Source organism: Sphaerodactylus townsendi, linkage group LG05, assembly GCF_021028975.2.
Source record: "Sphaerodactylus townsendi isolate TG3544 linkage group LG05, MPM_Stown_v2.3, whole genome shotgun sequence".
NCBI lineage: Eukaryota > Metazoa > Chordata > Lepidosauria > Squamata > Sphaerodactylidae > Sphaerodactylus > Sphaerodactylus townsendi.
The window spans coordinates 95,897,018-95,915,893 of record NC_059429.1 but is presented as its reverse complement, the minus strand read 5'-3'; the positions used below and the strand labels follow the sequence as shown (position 1 = coordinate 95,915,893).

Below are 18,876 nucleotides of genomic sequence, written 5' to 3'. Positions count from 1 at the left end.
CCCTTTAATACAGTTCCTCATGTTGTGGTGGCTCCCAACCCTAACATTTATCCATTTTACAGATGAAGAGCACTGATGCAGAGAGTCTTAGGTGACCCCTGTGAAAGGGTCGTTCGACCCCCAAAGGGGTCCTGACCCCCAGGTTGAGAACCACTGCTGTATGGGATAGCTGTGTTAGTCCACTATGTGCAACTAAAGCAGAGGTGTCATGGCACCTTAAAGATTAACAACAGCCATTTCAATAAGAGCAAGGGAAGGAGAAGACAACTATTTTTCTGTGTTTACATAAGGGACTATTGCTGTACTTGCCTAAAGAAGAAATTGCATGCTTCCCTTTTAATACAGTTTTGCAGGCCCCTGATTTCCAGGGCATGGGCATTGAATAGGGGGCAATTTTGGCTAGTTGGAGAAATTGCATTTTTATATATTTGCTGAAGTATTCCCCCCCCCCCTTAAAAAAAGAACTCCAACCAGTTTTGATCTTCAATTTGCTTTTAACTTTTTGATATTCCTATCCCTTGGATCCATTTATATCACCATAACACTCCATCCTGCCTCCTCCCCCAGTGAGATCCCCACCAGGGTGAAGTAAGAAGGTCATTTCTTGGCTACCAGTGGTTGTAATTTACAGCAGGGCGGAGAAGCTTGTGAGGCAACAAGTTGATGAGGTATCTGCTGTAAACATCTGGGCCTCTGGAAAAAAATCCCCCTGTGGGAATAGAAGAACAGAGTTGTCTGTGCCCAGTCCTGTCAAAGCCATGGGATAGGATCCCCTGCAGGATAGGCTGACTCCTGTTCTACTTGCTCAGATAATCTGACAAATTATTTTTGGTGCCCAGTGAAACCTTTTCCTTCGTACTGACGGGTGAAGATGGCAGTCGCTGGTTTGGATATTGTAAGAAGCTTCTGGTAGGTGGCACTTTTTGTTTTTTACACTCATGTGGAATTTGTACAGTTGTGGGTGAAGGGGGCGGGGCTCTCTGCTTGCCCATAATCCCATTGGCAAGGTGGCTTGGAAGGCTGACACAATGACTAGCAGCTTATTTATTTATTCAGATAATTATACCCTGCTTTTTCCCCTGCAGTGAGGATCCAAAGTGGCTTATAATATTGTTGTCCTCTCTTCCATTTTATTCTAAAAACAACAACATTGTGAGGTAGGGGGGACCAGAGGTGGGATGCAGCCGGTTCTCACCGGTTCGCGAGGGGGGGTTACTAAAAAATTTTGTGTGCCGAGAGGGGGTTACTAATCGGGTCCGCAAAATGCCGAGAGCCGGTTCTCACCGGCTCCCGAGGAGGGGTTACTAATCAGGTCCACAAAATGCCGAGAGGGGGTTACTAATCAGGTCTGCTCTGCAAAAAGAGACTTGCAGGCGCTGTGCTTCCCATCCCGCCGGCGCCGCTACCAGCTTCCGTCAAAACTCCAGGAGGCGGAGGCGGAGCCATCCAGAGCACTCTGCTGAGGTGCGTGCTTTTGCCTGCTACCAAGCACCCGCTTGGCCGCTTCTCGCCGAAACTCCAGGAGGCAGAGCCATGATCCAAGCGCTCAGCACTGCAGTCACGCGGTGCTTTTGCCTGCCACCACCCACTTCCATTCCCGCCAAAATTGCGCCACGCTGCACGCACCAGGGCGGCAGCGGCAGAGAAGCGGCAACTGCAGCGCAAAAGCTGCGAGGCAGCGGGTGGGGAGAAGTGAAGGAGAGGGAGGAATTCCGGTGGACACTGGGCTCCAGGCGCTCACCGAGGGCGCGCGACCCTGCAAGCCCTTCTGCAAGGCTTAGGCGGAGATCTCAATCTGGCAAGGACGACGGGGACTGAGGCAAACACTTTATGTAAGCAAAGGTGGTTTTTGTTACTTCTATTCTGAAGCTGCACCAGGAGCTTAGACTGGAGCAACTCTGTTCTGGATTGCACCTGTTGGTGTGGTAATCTTCTGTAGGGTTCAGACTCCCGCCCTCTTGTTTTCTGGAGCAGCTGCAGCAGAGGGCTCGGGAAAGAGCCTGTATCCTTACTTCGCAAGAGGAGACCTCCTAGGCAGCAGCGGATCCGAGATCGCCCCAAAAGAGATGGGACGCAGGCTAGCAGAGGGAAGGTTGGGCGCAGTCTGAGCCTCAAGCAGGACCGTGGGTGGGGTGGCGGAGCGGAGGGAGGGAGGGCCTGGCTGGGAGGGGAGTCGACTTTGGGTCGTCCCCCACCCCTGTTGTCAGAGCCAGAACGCCCTGACCGAGAACACCGTCCGAAACCCTCTCCAAGTAATGGGTAAGCTGTGGAATCCCACAGAGCTCTTTAACAGGCAGTGCCGCTGACGCCTACCGAAGGCCCCCCCCCCCCCGCGAAAACTTCTGCTCAGGACCTTCCCTGCAAAAAAAAAGTCACTTTGCTCATGGTGAAACGTTTCCGTTGGAATGTTTATTCCGCAGCTGGTGCAGTTTCAAAGGGTACTTGTATTTCCATAGCACAGGGATTTTCTGGTGACCTGGTCATCCAGCAATCCCTTTGGGGGGAACCTGTTACCCCTGGTTCGCTTTTGTTGGAGTTGTCGCATTAGAGCAACAAAACTGGAGCTTGTCCAAAATGGCTCCTGGTGCCAGGTCCTGAGATCGATATAGCAAGGCTGGGGAGCAGGTGGAGAGGCTGCCTGAAAAAACCACCACCCCCCTAATTCCCACCATGGTTTGCCACCTACGGGCCTGGCAGGATCATTGGGCAAGAGCGAAAGTGCCAGGCAGCAACCTGGCTGCAAACAAGACACCCGGTCAAGTTTTGCCGTCTTCGTTGGAGAATTATGAGGACGAGATGTTTTCAAGGATCAGCAGCTCGCTTGATTTGAGGGAGAATTCACCATTCCAGAAAGGCTGTAGCTAAGGTGGGACCATGGGTGCACTGCAGCCCCACCAAGGGCTCTCAATTCCCCCCGCCCCCCAGGCCCCATGTGCAACGTGATAGCTTCTCTCTTGTAGAAAATGTGTTAAAGGTAGAAAAGGCCTGTTTCTGTCACTAGAATGCCCATCCTATTCAACTCACTGACAACAGTTGAAAGCACAAAGGAGAAGGATTCTTAGCTGGAGTTTGCTCGTGTGTTTGTTCGTTTTTCTTTCATGTTCCACTTTATTTCCTCAGATCTCCGCTTCAGTTACTGTTACCTCCTGTTACACTTGTAACCTTTTCATTACAAGTGATCCGAGTTTCATTTACATTACTGTAAAACGTTTTGCGGAGATCGGATCTCCCCCGCTTCCCTCTCATTAAAGAGGAAGGGGTTTTATTCAAGTGAATCTGCTTATTGTGATTAGGGTTCTCAACTAACACTCAGCATCCAGAACAAAGAGTCCGTGCCAGAGGTGGGATCCAGCAGGTTCTCACAGGTTCCCGGGAGTAGGTTCCTAATTATTTGTGTGTGCCGAGAGGAGGTTACTAATTGGTGATTTTTGCCTTAGTTACGCCCCTCCTCTCAGCAGTAGCACGCAGAACTTGAAGCAGTCTAGCAGGAGGTGCATCAGCGTGCGTGGCAGCTTGCGCCTGCGTGTATACGTTTCCTGCCCAAGGACCAGCGCAGCAGCTGTGTCCTTGCCACAGCCCCGCCCAGGAATACCCTGCCCAGGAATGCCTGGCCACGCCCACGTCATGCCCAGCCCCATTGGCGCTATGCCACAGTTTGAATCTCACCACCATGGGAACCTGTTACTAAAATTTTTGGATCCCACCACTGGGGGGGACTGAATGAGTGTGACTGGCCCAAGGTCCCACAGCAAGCTTGCATAGCAGAGTGGGGATTTGAACCTGGGTCTCCCAGATCCTAGTCCAATACTAATCAAAATGTAGTTGCAAACATTGCTTTAGCCTGGCAAATGAAAGGCAGAAAACGATCCAGTGTGCATCACTTCAGCAAAAAGGTGCCAGCTTTGGTCTTTCTGCTTGTTCCATGTGGTGAGCTGTGCCTGGTGGGTTACTGTCATTTTTTTGTTGCCTTTCAGCCTGAAGGCAAGGGCAAACGGCTACCTGAGGTGTACTGCATGGTGAGCCGCCTGGGATGCTTCAACCTTTTCTCTAAGGTGAGTGAATTTCCATTTCACTCCATTTCACAGTAAATGTAACTCCTTTGGTCTTAGAATTCATGTTTGATCTGGTGACAATCTGAGGTATATGGGAGGTAGGGCTGGCACTTTTCAACTGACAAGAAAAATCAATTGTCCATGACAGCAGAAATTCACCAAGGGCTGACCTCACTCCTCCGTCCTTCAGAGAGCCTGTGTGAAGCCATGACCTGATGAGATGTGTTTTTAAAACCTCCTTTCGCATCTTCTCTTTCTAGAAAAAAAGGATAATAGTTTGAGGAAGAGTGCAGGAAACGCTGTCTTGTCATTTGTCAGTTCTGCAGACTGGGAATTGAGAGTAAATTATGCTGTAATATTGCTGTAGCCTATTAGCAACCCAGTGGAAGTTTTTTACGCAGTTGTTGTTATAAGAAGATGTATAGCTGCACTGTCTCACATTCCTACTTGTCAATATGCTCAGTTCTACTGCCCAGTTGACATATGAAATCTGCACAGGGTGCATTGACTGCGCCTTTTCTGTTTGTGATCAAGGAGATTCAAACTGTGAATTGTCAGTTGCTGGCTGCTTCCCCCTTAGGGATTCCCCCCCAAACACAGAGCAGCCTGCTTCTGCATTTTTGGGGAGCTTCCACATAACCCAAGTTGTTCTCCCAAGGCTTCCTTGATGGAATGCCCAAAGAGGCATGTTCAGAGGCATTTCCTCCTAATAATGATTAATAATGAATTCCTGGATGTCTGTGAGAGACATGGGTCCTTGTCCTACATAGCAGTCTTCTGGTGGGTACTTATCTTTTTTAAAGTCGAGATATCTCTGACCTTTCCTTGGATATTCACAACTTACATGTGTATTGAAGAATGGTATGCAGAAATGCTCGAGAAAAATCAGTTCAGTAATAGCAAGCTCTTTTTATGCAGATCTTGGATGAAGTGGAGAAACGGCGAGAGATGTCCCCGGCCTTGGTGCACCCATTCATGCGCAGTGTCATGGAGGCGCCATTCCCTGCTCCTGGGCGCACCATCACTGTGAAGAGCTTCCTGCCAGGGGCAGGAAATGAGGTAATAACAAAGGCATGATTAGTTTGCTGGGACACAGGTTTGAATTTGTCAAGTCTGTCTTGGTCCACCTACCACATTTCTTTTTCTTTAAAACACCTCCCCCTCCCAACTCACACAGTCCAAATTCAGGCAGTCCTTTTTATTGACTTTTCCCATCCCTTTGCTCTTAGGTGATTGAACTTTGCCGTCCACTAGACTCCCGGCTGGAGCATGTGGACTTTGAATGTCTGTTTAAATGCCTCAGCATCTCTCACTTGATCCAAGTCTGTGCTTCTCTCCTGCTGGAAAGGAGGGTGATATTTGTTGCTGACAATCTAAGGTGAGATAGATCTGATACTCTACTGTTGATTTGTCTAAACCAGGGGTCTGCAACCTGTGGCTCTCCAGATGTTCATGGACTAAAATTCCCATCAGCAGCCACAGGTTGCAGACCCCTGGTCTAAACACTGATACTCATTTTTCAACCTACATACCACAAAACTTACAAATTCTGTATGTCGTTACTTTTATGCTGTTACAGGTTCAATTCTCAGTCCAAACTGCCCTCATTTCAAGCAGCATTCTCTATGATAGGCTTTCAGAAGTGTTTTTACAAACTTATATTCAAGACTCTGTAGAGAGAGGATAGAATACTACAAGGAGGGAGCAGGGAAATGCCTGGTGAGGAAAGGGTTGTGTCCCTTCCTCCCTTCCTGAAGCAGTTTTGCAAACAAAGGAATAACTGGATACCTCTTTGTAATACTGGTGTGAGGTAGCATTCTCAAATGCTCTTCTATATAAACTAAACTGCACCTAGAAAGCTAGCATGTGTGCTTTCCCATATGTGTTCTTTTCCCTTTGGACTGCATTCTTTCTGAAAAGATTATAATAAATTGGATTTAAGAAAGAGTTTGCCAAGGATAGAGAAAATCTCGAAAGTGGACGATTATAGGCAGCATTGTATAAATATCCCCAAAAAGAACTGGAAGTAAAGTTGGAGAAAAATATCCTTATGGAAGCAATCTTAGATTATATCCATTCTCCTTGACCTACCAGCTTTCCATGGTCAAGTATTTTTGCATAAGAGAGGATTCATTCTTGCAATTTGTTACCTTCATTTTGTATTGTTTATCTGTAAGAAAGCTGTACCTTGTGCACGGGTGTAGTGAGGGGGCATGAGGGGGCTAGAGGCCCGGGTGTCACTTCCTGGGGGTTCATTGCTGCATCCTCCCTCACAACTGCACCCCGGTCACAAGGAGTTCAAGTCAGGGGCACAGTTAAACACTGGCCAGTGTGGCTGACCCTGCCCCCCCTGCTCCATGTGGAGCTCAGGAGGGGGTCAGCTGGGCTGGTCCCACCCCCAAACTCCACAATGAATTTGAGTGAGGGGCCAGCTGGCTCTCCCTATCTCCACATGAAGTTTGGAATGGCACGGCCCATTTCTGCCAGCTTCAGATAGCTTGGTCCAGCTTTAAACTGCAGGGAAGCCTGCAGTTTGCAGCTGGACCCGGGCAAGCATTGCTGTGATATACTGGATTGATGTTTTCATTGAGCTATCCACTTCAACCACAAGGTGACATTCCCTGACCTCCATATGGACTTCATATCTACAGAGTATGTCTCAAAGTCGGGAGCATTTTATAAATTATGTTTTATAGCATAATTCCTGGCATAATTCCTGGCATGTGTTTGGTATAGATAGGTATGGGGAACTCCACATTATGGCATATGGCCATGTTAAGAGAATCTGCAGTTGCTCTTGGTGCCATTATAATTCAAAGTAAGGTTGGAATTCAACCCTGCTTGGGTGTTGCTGATAACACCATCATAGCTTTTAGCTGTGCTTAGCAGAACTGTCTGAGAACAATAGTTGTCTATTCCGTTGCTCTTCTTGTTCATGTGAGTGAATAGGCATGTAGAAAGGTACAAAGTGAGGAGTTCTCTGGGACTTAGTCTGAATTACTTTTGCTAGGTACTGACAAGCATCTTTTTTTCCACACAGCACCTTGTCGAAATGTGGCCATGCGGTAGTTGCAACACTATATCCATTTACCTGGCAGCACACCTATATCCCAGTCCTGCCTGATTCTATGATAGATATTGTCTGCTCTCCCACCCCGTTCCTGATTGGCATCCTCTCCTGCTCTTTAACACAACTCCAAGACCTGCCTATAGAAGAGGTAAGGTTTGGGAAAGTGAGGGGAGAAATATAAGGGAGGGGATTGTCCTACTGATTATACTGGAATGGAAAGGAGGAAGCTGGTGGGTGGTAATGGTGTGTTGCAAGACTGGTTTATTTTGAAGACTAATTGGCTGCCCTCATGTGGCTGCTTTGATGGTTGGGGAAAGGTTGCTGGAAGAGAGTGTGTCGAGCCATTTCCTGTCATGCCTCTTCAGTACTTTTAACGGCCCTCTTTAAAGCTGCAGTTAGCTCGATGCAAAGGGTGGGGGGAAAAGAAGAAGAGTTTGGATTTATACCCTGCTTTTCTCAACCACAAGGAGTCTCAAAGTGGCTTACAAACTCCTCCCCTTTTCCTCCCCACAGCAGACACCTTGTGAGGTATGTGGGGCTGAGAGAGTTCTGAGGGAACTGTAACTTTCCCAAGGTCACCCAGCTGGCTTCCTGTGAAGGAGTGGGGAAACAAATCCAGTTCACCAGATAAGAGTCTGCCACTCAAGTGGAGGAGTGGGGGATCAAACCTGGTTCTTTAGATTAGAGTCCACCACTCTTAACCATTATACCGCACTGGCTCACAAGGGATGTGCCTGCATTTTTTTTCTCATGAAGGTAATTGCAGTTGTGGGGATGAGGAGTTTCAATCATGGAAGAGGCACGTGTAGAAAGGATTAAATACCATCCGCCACCATTGCCTTCCCTGATATTCAAAACAGCCACACAAGGCTTAATGCACTTCACAAGAAATCTGGCCTCAGATCTTAGGATGGCATCTACTTGAACCTCTAAAGAATCTTCCCATATTCTTTTCCCCACACAGGCATGTTATTAAATTGTCAGTAACACATCAGTATCATGTGCAGTGAAAAATTGTCAATAACATATCAGCTTGCTTTCAAAGCCATGCATAGTAATGGAAAATACTATGACATGAGTGATCTTGATCGTAAGGGATACATCCCTATACTCAGTGGTAGGATTGAAATAATTTAACAACTGGTTCCGAAAGGACTCAGTGGTGGGATTACAACCATTCTCTGAACTAGACAAAAAAATTAGCCACCAGTTCTACCGAATAGGTGCGAATAGGCTGAATCCCACCACTGCCTATACTTCAGAATCTTTTCTAGCTCCTTCATGGCTGCTCTTCTCAGACTCAATCCACCTCTTATTACACTTGGTTGCAGTCTTCCTTTTGGTTGACAGTGGAGCCAAGGAATAGAAAATCTGCAATCTCAGGTTCTTCATCATTACCTTTACAGTTTTGTAATTTCCTGTAGTCATTACTTCTTGATGTTCACCTGTGATCCAGCTTTGGCACTTTCTGCTTTAACATCCATCAGTAGTTGTTTCAAGTCTTTACTATTTTCTTCCATTAACATGTCATCTGCATATTGCAAATTGTAAATGTTCCTTCCGCCATTTTTCACTGCACCTTTATCTCAGTCTAGTCCAGCTTTTCTTACTATATGTTCAGGGTATAGATTGATTAGGCAAGGGAGATAAAATACATCCTTGTCTGATACGTGGTATGGTATGCTATATGGTAACAGTTTTTAATGTAAAATTCTGAGCTTCGCTTTAGTTGCTTGATAAATTAATGTGATGGTACTCCTATAGTAGTTGCAGTCTTTGACATCTCCTTTTTTGGTAATGGAGTGTAATTTGAGTGTTTCCAGTCTGTGAGCTTTGTTAGATATTGCACATTGTTAGATATTTCACTTTTATAGTCCTGTAGTGGTCATTTGAACTGAATCGGCTTGTCCACAAGGTTTGCAAATGGTTACTGTAGTGTAACCATTTGCACACTGTCCAGTGATGCATGAATGCTAGCTATGCTATCCCACTGTCTGTCCAAAAGCCCTATGCACACAACCAGTGAAGTTATTCTGAAACAATAAGTTTGCTAGATTCCCTTGTACTGATGAGAACTGTGTTTGTTTGATAAGAGAGAGCATATTGGTTCTAAATGTGATAACATCACCATTAAGCTGCCACCCAAGTTTTAAACCACTTGGAAAAATCTTAATCTTATGAATCAGCATAAGGGGTAGCCTGAGGTGAAACCCAAAATATCAGAATTATGGAGCATTTGAAACCACAGTGTGTCTTTCCCCCTTTCCCTAGGTACTGATTGTTGATCTCTGTGCTGATAAGTTTTTGCAGCAGGTGAGTAAAATTATATGTCTGCCAGTCAGTTCTGTAAGCAAACGAATCAAAGGGTTTTAAGGATGGAACTTTGTAGGGAGGAATAAATACATGAAAGGAATGTGTATCACTCTCACCATTTATATGACTGAAGTCTGGGCAGAGCATTGCACTAGGTGGGCAAATGGTTTGATAAGGTTCAGCTTTCATGGGAAGGAAGACTCTGTAAGGACCCCTTATTTTGTCTATTCATTTGACTCGCCTGGGTGTCCACAGATGCCTTCTGGTTGAAGTGATGCTTTCTCCTTAAGCCAGCTGAAACAGAGAGAGGCATTAGAGAGCTCTTGTCCTTTCCACCTCTTTCCTCCTTGTTCTTCTGCATTTCCTCTCCACAAGAGTTCTTGTTGTCTAGACAGTCAAGGTTTCCTGTGGACAACTGTTCTTAAAATAAACTGGCACGCCATCTGTTGCTGGTGTTCATTGTTCCCTATTTATGCAAGGGGTTTTTGCTGACAAAAGCTCTAAGCAGTAGCAAAAAAAGTGTTGTTTGGTGGTTGTAATATGTGTCCCCAACTCATTTTTGCTACTTGAAAGATGGATTGTTCCTTTTCTAATGTCTAGAACTTCAGTGTATCAGCTATCTGCATGCTGCAAGGAAGTTGCTAACCCCAAGTTGTTATTTATATAGGCTAGCCTGAGCTCATCAGATCTCAGATGCTAAACAGGGTCAGCCCTGGCTAGTATTTGGAGGGAAGACCTCCAAGGAATGCCAGGGTTGTGACATGAAGGCAGGCAATGGCAAACAACCATGAATGCCTCTTGCCTTGAAAACTCCACTAGGATTCACTACAAGTCAGCTGTGACTTGATGGCAAAATAATAATAATAATGCATCCATATCCATGGCACTTTACCAAGTACAAGACAAGTTACTTCAAGACAGAGTAAACCAAAAATGTCCTTGCCTTGATGAGCTTACAATCAAAATTAATGGAACAGTTAAGGACCAAACTTACTAACGATTCAATGATCAAATGGAAAATATGTAGTTCAGCTACAAAGACCAAAATTTTCAAATTGGGAAGCGGGTGGAGAAAGCTGATGTTGACCAGGGTTGTGGTACTGAAGGGTATGTTTTTAAAATTTCTTCTGTCCAAGCCCAAACTGTTTCTCCAATCAAAAGCGACATCCTCAGGTTGCTTTAAACCCAAGTTGGAAAAAAAACCAACCAGGCACAATATAGGTATCTGTTTTTGTCCCCCAGCAGGCTCAAATGCCCAACCTTGTGTACATCACAGCTGAGGGGTGGAAAGAGGTGTTGACAGGGATCATGGCTCCATGTCTGCTGCACACCTCCCACCTCAAATGGACTCGGTCCTGTCATTAGTCACAGGGCAGCTGACAGAGTAGATAAGGGCCCCAGCAATGCCCCTCCTGCAGAGTGCCCAAGCAGGTCCTCAGCCCACATGGTAGAAAAGGTGCCATTATTTTGAAAGGGACACATATGGCAGCACAGGGTCCCCGGCTGCCTCTCTTCTGATCTTAAGAAAAAAACCGTAAGCAACCATAAGCAGCTGTGGTTCCACGCGTCAGCCTCTGCCTCAGGGAACATAGGAACACAGGGGAAGGAGAACCTAGACTATCCACTCAAGGGAGCCTTTGAGTATCAGCTACCAAGGCTGCCTGCTAAACCCCCAAATTTGTGGATCTCCCTGGAAACCATATCAGCACTCCCCATGGAAAAATGCTGCTATACTTGGACGTGGGAGGTGGTGTCACTAGGGTGGCTTCCAGCCATGAGCAAGTAGAATGGGAAAGCAAGTATGGGAACCAGGCCCCCGCTTACCTGTGTGGCCACCCCATCTGGAGATGAGGCACCTGTTAGGATTCTGAAATGGGCAGATCAACCACATTATGGACCTTGCAAGACCAGGAGTACTAAGTACCATTTCTGTGCTTTTCATGCTACCCAAATGCCTTGCTACTTGATCTAAGTCTGTATGGCAGGGAGCTCTGAGACAGAGTCCTCTGCCACATGCCCTAGCTCATGAGTTGAACTATGTCCTACCTGGGGTTTTTATAGGGCTGGTTGGGGTGCTAAGGCTTACCCGTGTGGCCACCACAGAGGATGAAAGTAATTGGAGATGCCTGAAGTCAGCATCCTGAGCTCTTTCAGCCCATCTGGGTGTGGCTGCAATAATGGGGGTGACACTTGATTCTTTACTTCAGTTGACACCTATGGGCTGCACCATGTTTTTGTTGTAGTAAATCTCTAACCATGGGATGTTCCCAGCTGAAAGAGCTTTGGAAACTGACTAAATGAAGCCTGCCCACAAGCATACCAATGCAGGGTCCAACACCTCTGTTGCATCTACAGGAAGCTGCTGCAGATCTTCAACAGTACCCGAGAGTAGTGGAGTGATGCTGGGGGCCTGCACCAGAGTAACTGAGCCTTATGCCAGTGTATCTCCATGTAGATACCTGTGTAACGCTCAGTCAATCTCCTGAGTTCTTACAGGTCCCCGTCCCCCCGTCCCCCCATTAGAACTGATAGCATCACTATCTTCTGTTTCTGGATACAACAAGCCAACTGTTCCTTTGTTGTGTTTTCAAAGGTTTCAGATGAAAATGAGATTTTACCTCACAAGCTCCAGGCTGCACTTGTGCAGGTATTGGAAGAAAGGAATGAAATTTTACATCAGGAGCAGAATCATACACAAGGTGAGAGTCAAATTGAGAATCCTATGCCTGAGACATTGCACAGTCTTCACATCAGGGCCCAGTCTTCCATGAAGACTTTTTTTAATCAGGTGTGCATGGTGCGCAATTCAGATCAGGACCATGGTGCATGGGAAGAAGGGGCTTAGACTTTTGTCTCCATGCCATTATTCGGAACTGGCCACAGGGCTGCTACCTATGTGAACCCATATGGAGCCTCCCAGTGGGGCAAATCATAACATACCAGGGTCTTTTCATGCCAGCAAATTGATGTGGGGGGAGGTCCAAGTTCCCTCTCCACACTGTGGTTACAATTCAAATTGAGCCCTTGAATGCCTGAGAATTTAGTTCCCAGTGGGGAGGGGAGCTCGCTGCCCACAACTGATAGGAGGACCTTGTAATGGATTTGGATACAATGTAATAGGTAGCCATGTATCCTGTGCCTGAGTCTTTTTCATTGACTTTCTATCAGGTAATTAAGACATATTGACTTATTCAGTAGGATGGGTGGACTCTACATAAACATTGGGGAAGGAGGTTAGTCTCTCTAGAGGGGAAATGTCACTGTTCCGTTTGCCTTTCAATAGGTGATGTGACTCTGACCTCCTTGGTGTCGGAAGCTTTTGTGCGTTTCTTTGTGGAGATTGTGGGACATTACTCCTTGCATATGCACATCACAGAGAAAGGGGAACGGGTGTTCCAGCGGGAACCTTTCCGAAAATCACACACCTCCCGCAATGTGCGCCATTTCCTTGACATTTTCATGGAGACACAGATGTTTGCTGGTTTCATACAGGATCGAGAGCTTCGTAAGAGTGGAGTTAAAGGTGAGAACTGCTCAATCCAGTCCTGCTTTCTTGGTGCATTGGCTTTGTTTGCATAGAAGGAAACTTGGTACAAATCCAGAACTTCTTTATGCCTGGAAAATGTCTGAATTTCTGCCAGGAACTGGAAGGTGCTTTTGTTGCAAGCTCTCACAGGTTCCAAGCTTGGAAAACTTGATGGTGCATTGCCATCAGCACAGAAAGCATTCTTTGTTAATTAGTTCTCGAAAACTGAAATACGTCAGAGGTCTAATAGGTCTATAATGCGCCTAGGTTACTGTTACCTTTAAGGCATCTTTCACCCAGACGGCAAGTGTCAACAGACTTTTCAAAGATCCAACTCTTGCTTGCTGTGAGATTGTCTGCATTATTATAGATAACTTATCTTTAAATTTAAATAAAGTTTAGACTGAAATTCAGATGAATTCAAAGTCACATAGTGTAAGTTTGCCCACCAGCTGCTTGGTTAGTTGTATAAACCCAAAGAAGGGAACAGCAGAAATTGCAGATTTTCTACTACACAGTTTGAGAGGTCCTGTGTATAGTTTGGTTGTGGAGTCTGGAATATATTGTGACTAATATGCCAGGTTATTTTTTAAAAATCTGAGTTTGCTAATTTCTAGACTGAATGATGCTTCCTTTTTTCTAGGCTTGTTTGAAGTTCGCGCTTTTGAGTATTTGGAGACCATTCCAGAATCTGAGCCAAGTGGGATGAATAAAATCCTTCGTAGTCTGGGTAAATGAATATTCAGTTTTGTTCTTGGCCGCCTTGGTTGTTCATTATTTCTATAAGTCTACTCAATAACAAAATTCTGTTGTGACAATAGACCTCAGTTGCTGGGAATAGAATAATCAGATTTTATGAGTTCTGTGTCTTTCCTTTGCAAATCTACCTTTTTCATAAGTCTGTTCCATTCTGAATTCCAGCACTGAATTTTTGTTTGTGTTATCTGCTTCATTTCAAGAAATGCATATAGTAATAATGCCCAACAGTCCCAACAGCAATTTTTGCAAGGAGACCTACCCTTACAGTTTTGTGTTTTAGGCCCTTTCCGCACGGGCCATAAACAGCACCCTGGGGACGGCAAAAACGCTGTCCCCAGGGAGCTGTTTGCATGGGGGGCGCAGCTGCATCGCAGCCGCGCCGCCCTCGCGCCTCCCCAGCTGCGCGAAGCCGCTGTTTCCCGACCTCGCTTCTCCAGTGAGGTTTTTGGGAAACAGCGGCTTCCAGCCGCTGCCATGCAAACGGCAGCGGCTGGAAGGCGCCATTCCCCCTCCCCTTTCCCAAACGCCTCACCGTGTCCTCCGGCCTCCAGCGCGTTGCACAGGCCAGGGGGCACGCCCCCCCCTGCCCTGCGACTTCTGAGCTGTCGCGCAGGGCAGGGGGTGCGTGTCCCCTGGCCTGTGCGACGCGCCGGAGGCCGAAGGACACAGTGAGGCGTTTGGGGGACGGCGCAGCCTGTGAGGATGCTGCGCCGTCCTCCCCGTTGCAATCGGGACCGTTCATGCAAACGGTCCGGGGGGGGGGGGGGGGGTTGGGTCGGCATTATGTACGCCGACCCAACCCCCATTGTGGCCGTGTGGAAACGTCCTTATTCTGTTCATCTCTCCCTTTGGAAACTCCATAAATTCTTATGGAGGAAATTTGGAAACACCATCAGCAGGGGAGTTGTGTGACAAAGGATTTGGGACTTACTATTTTGCTCAGTAACTAGGTAGTGTGTAACAGCAAATTCTGAATCCACTCAAAATCATTGACATAATTATGATATTGTTTCCATTTTGCAAAAACATTTGATCACTAAGAGCTGAACTATATCACTGCAGTTCCAAATGTGTTATTCCACCTTTAAAAAAAGGAAAAGTCCCCATAATGATCAGAACAGTAGTGCTGGGGAGATTATTTCTTCCCCGGAGTTGTTTCCCAGTAAAAGTGCTCACATCCATTATTTTAAGGGGAGCTGTATTATACCTGTCATTTCACCCTTTCCTGTGCTCAAAACCCAAGTGTGTGAATATGTGCATTTCTGTTTACAAAACCAGTACAAAGTTAATATTACATTCTCTGTGCTACAACAGCAGCTCTAGTCCTTCATGATTAGTTTTTAAAGAAAAAAATAGGGCTGTAAGTCCAGTTATAAAGATCTAGCACCTGCAATTTGGCCTTAAGTAATAATGTTATTTTTAGTAGTTGCACCCCACTAAACCCACTGACTTAAAAAGACTTCGAAAAATATAAATCTACGAAGGATGGCTCTGTCAGTATATTTGATTCTGAGCTTTAAGACCAGGATCCCAAAAAACTAGATATGCCCAGGGGTTTGAGCTCGCTCAATTGATGCCCCCCCTTTCAAATAGCAGGCATTCCAGTACTATGGCAACATCTTTTTAAAGCGTCCTCCATTCAAAAAATGCTGACATTTGAGAAACACAAGGCCTGAACTTCTCTTGACCTTCAGAACTAGCTGTGGCTCTTGCATCCTGGTTTTAAAAGTTGCATTTCCTTAATTTGCTTGCAATTGGGTAGGTGGCAAGAAGGCAAAATACATGTAAATCATCCTATGAATCTCTTGTTTTTTATACTGCTAGGTAGTAAAATGAAGTTTCTACAAAAGAAGTGAGAAGTTGCAGAACTGGTTCTAAGTTTTCAGTTTGTCACGACAAGATGTCACTCCATTGGCTATTGCTGTGGGACAGACGGGATCACAGGAACTTGATTCAGATGAGCTTCACATATCTGGAAGTAACTGCATCAAGTCTGAGTGGAACTCTTGATCATTACTCTGTTTGGTCCAAAGGGAGTATTGCTAAAAAGTGGACTTTGATCTGCAAAGGTGAAACTTGATCAACTGAGCGAGATATTCCTGTTTATGCTGCTTGGCCTGTCCATAAAAGACTCCAGCTCAAAGCGTTCTAAAGGCTAAACTGATACCTTTAAAAGGATGCATGAATGATAGAAAAACAACAGATCCAGGAAGTGGTCAGTACCAATACTACACTGCAGAGATTCTGTGTACAAGGGAGTTCCTTTAAAACTGGAATGGCAAAACCTTTTCATCTGTCTTCATCTATCACATCAGCCTGTCAAGTTCTCTAGCATTGGTCTGGATTGTACTTGCATATCGCAAAGCTTTATATTTTGCAGCTGTTGGGAGCAAAATGAGAACTTCTGCTTCTTGCTATTTTGGTTTTATATCAGAAGCTGAAGGTTTCCGTCAATATTGTAAAAACAGACATTTTTTGCCTTTTTACAAGTCCAAGAATATGCCTCACATTGGAATGTTGTACTTGCCAAGAAAATACTATTTGATCCTAACTGGGAACATGGAGAGTTTTTTACTCAGATGATAGGATTAAAATGAACTAGTTTTTGTTTGGTGTGGAGCTAGCATGAGAGATAAGTTTCAACAGACTATTTTGCTGTGAGTGTGGAGTCTGATAGAGATGGGTTCATCTTTGAATGCATAGTTGTCTTTTGCTACTGTTGAATATCCACTGCAGATATTAACTTTCATTTCTTTAACCTATGTTTGTTGTGATCTGCTTTTAAGAGATATTGAATCTTTTTGTAACCATTTTCCTCATGGGTTTACACACCTTGCACAATAACTGCCTGGAAATATAATGACCAACATCTGTCACCTTTAACCAAATACAACAATGACATTTGCTCAGTGGATTACTCTGGCTACTCTTGCCTTTACTCTTTCCTCTGTGGATCAGTCACTGCAGACAGAGACTACTCATTGATGGAGCTTTACTGTATGTTTACATGCAAAAAAGGAGGGGAGCCCTCAGGTTTAATACATGGGTCTGTGCAATCTTGGAGTAAACAAGAGCCCAGAAAAGGAATTTCTTAAGAAATGTTTAAGCTTGGGTTCTGGAGAAGTGGGTTGAACTTTTCCTGCCTCATTAATCTATGGACTTGGATTAAATATTGGATTTGAGTTTTGCAGGGCTGAACAGGTCAGTGAGAGATACTTGATATTTCTTTCTTACAACCTGCAAAATATACTAGACCAAGGAGAAAAAAAAATGGGAAAAAATAAATCCTGCAGAACTTGCAACATTTTATTTCAGAATCTGTACCCTGAAGAGAGGTTTCTCAATTTGCTCTGTACTGCCAGCTGTTTCAAGTTTCCACTCAGTGATTTTCCATTGGTGAATTGTCAAGAAACTGAAAGAAAATTTCATTTCCAACTCCAGTTGTTTGAAGCCAACAGCTGTTTTCTGGGCATGTTTACTCAGAGTAGGACCTATTTAATTAAGTAGTACTTATTCTGTAGAAAGTTTTTGTAGGTTTCACCTTTAGGTAGTAATCTTAAATACACATTTTCTTGTCAAAAAAGTGCCTTTGAATGGTATACTGCTTACTTCTGCATAAATATGATAGGATTCTGCTGCAAGGCTGTGGTCTTTTGTACCATTGCTGCCCAAACCTGTGCTTGTTTGAGCAGAACTAAGTCCCTTTGTATTCATGAGTTCTTACTCTCAGATGTGCAGAATTTCAGCCTTACATGGAACAGTCCATTGAATTTGTGGGGATTTATTTCTGAGCAAACATCTGTAGAACTGTGGTGTACAAGTGAATTCCAAATGCAAGTAAAGGAAATACTTTTTCTTTCATTCCCTTTAAGAAAAATGTTTGAGAACCACTGATTGGCTTAGTTTGCTGCTGCAGTTCTGTTTTGAATGTTATATACTGTAACATCTTACTGAACTACAAGTTTAATAAGAGGAAGCAGAGCAAAATACTCACTTTTAATATGTTTCAGCACTTAAAAATGATTGCACTTGACTGGAAGAGCAGGAAAAAAACTGCTTCGAGCTCTTGCAACTCCAGTCTCCTCGTCTGTTCTGGGGCATTGTCTGGCTATAGGATGCATCACCCACTTTATAATTCCAGTCACACCATTGCACACTCATGTAAGGGGAACAGACTACCTTCATCTCTATGGAAACAGAACCTGCCATTGCTGGTCTCTCTTCAGTATGGTGCTTCCATGTTTTGCAGTCTGCATTACTTATTCTGGACAAAGCCATATTCTGTGATGTATAAATGAAACCAAAACTGTGTGTACAGAAATAGATATGTAATAAACCAAGTTCTTTTGGGAACATGGTAGAAATAAAATGTGGGGTTTTTTGTACTATGTCATATGTGTGTGAATTTCTGTTAGAAAAACCACATGGTTGCTGCCGATTATGCTGTTAGTCATCCCTGAAAGGAGATCAGGAAGTAACTGTATTAATGCTCCATAATATAAAATCTTCTGGCAAATACAAAATTAGCATGCTAGGGAGAAAATTTCTAGTCTAACCTTCCCCCAAAAGAAAAAGAGGAACAGGACCTTGCAAACGGGAAAAAAGAAACACAGCGGCCATTTACCACACGTAGGCTTCTTTGCTTTGTGCTTACATTCCCTTTGTGCTTGATTTTTGGTTATGTGCACATTTTCCCCTCTTCAGCACTCACTTTGCTCTCAGATAAAAAAATCCCTGTGTTTTTCAAAACCTATTTAAGTGCATTTTTTTTTCTCTTTGCAGGAAAAGGGAAGATCACCATGAATTAAGATTTTCTTTGGGTTATCTCCCTACCTTTCCCCACCCACACCAAAGCAATCCCCTTACTTCACTGCCTCTCTCCCTGCCATGCCCCCTCCATGTCTGAAACGATCCTAGTTTGTAGAAGTTCCCTGTTGAATTCCCTTTAAAAATAAAAAAGTGTCCTCCAGTGATACCCAGTGAAATTGACAAGGCTTTGGGGGGGGAGACACTTTAAAACAAACAGTGTCAAGAGGAGGAAGAGGAAAGAGGGGGAATGCTTTAAGCAGAACACAAGGGAGTTTACTGCCTGTCACCCCCTCACATAGACCAGTCACCACCACCCCTTGATCAGAAGTCTTTGGAGGGTACCTGCA

The 18,876-nt window shown here is 44.8% G+C and overlaps 1 protein-coding gene across 1 annotated transcript in view; it reads left to right on the top strand.

The window, feature by feature from the left end:
- DENND2C (DENN domain containing 2C) overlaps window positions 1-18,105 on the top strand; it is a 72,728-nt gene extending 54,623 nt beyond the window's left edge. The window contains 10 exon segments of the mRNA XM_048498654.1: window positions 840-909; window positions 3,975-4,052; window positions 4,971-5,111; window positions 5,282-5,430; window positions 7,093-7,270; window positions 9,394-9,435; window positions 12,029-12,134; window positions 12,719-12,958; window positions 13,605-13,691; window positions 15,545-18,105. Coding sequence (XP_048354611.1) covers window positions 840-909; window positions 3,975-4,052; window positions 4,971-5,111; window positions 5,282-5,430; window positions 7,093-7,270; window positions 9,394-9,435; window positions 12,029-12,134; window positions 12,719-12,958; window positions 13,605-13,691; window positions 15,545-15,576 — 1,123 coding nt within the window. The 3' untranslated portion in view covers window positions 15,577-18,105.
- The last annotated feature ends 771 nt before the right edge of the window (window positions 18,106-18,876 follow it).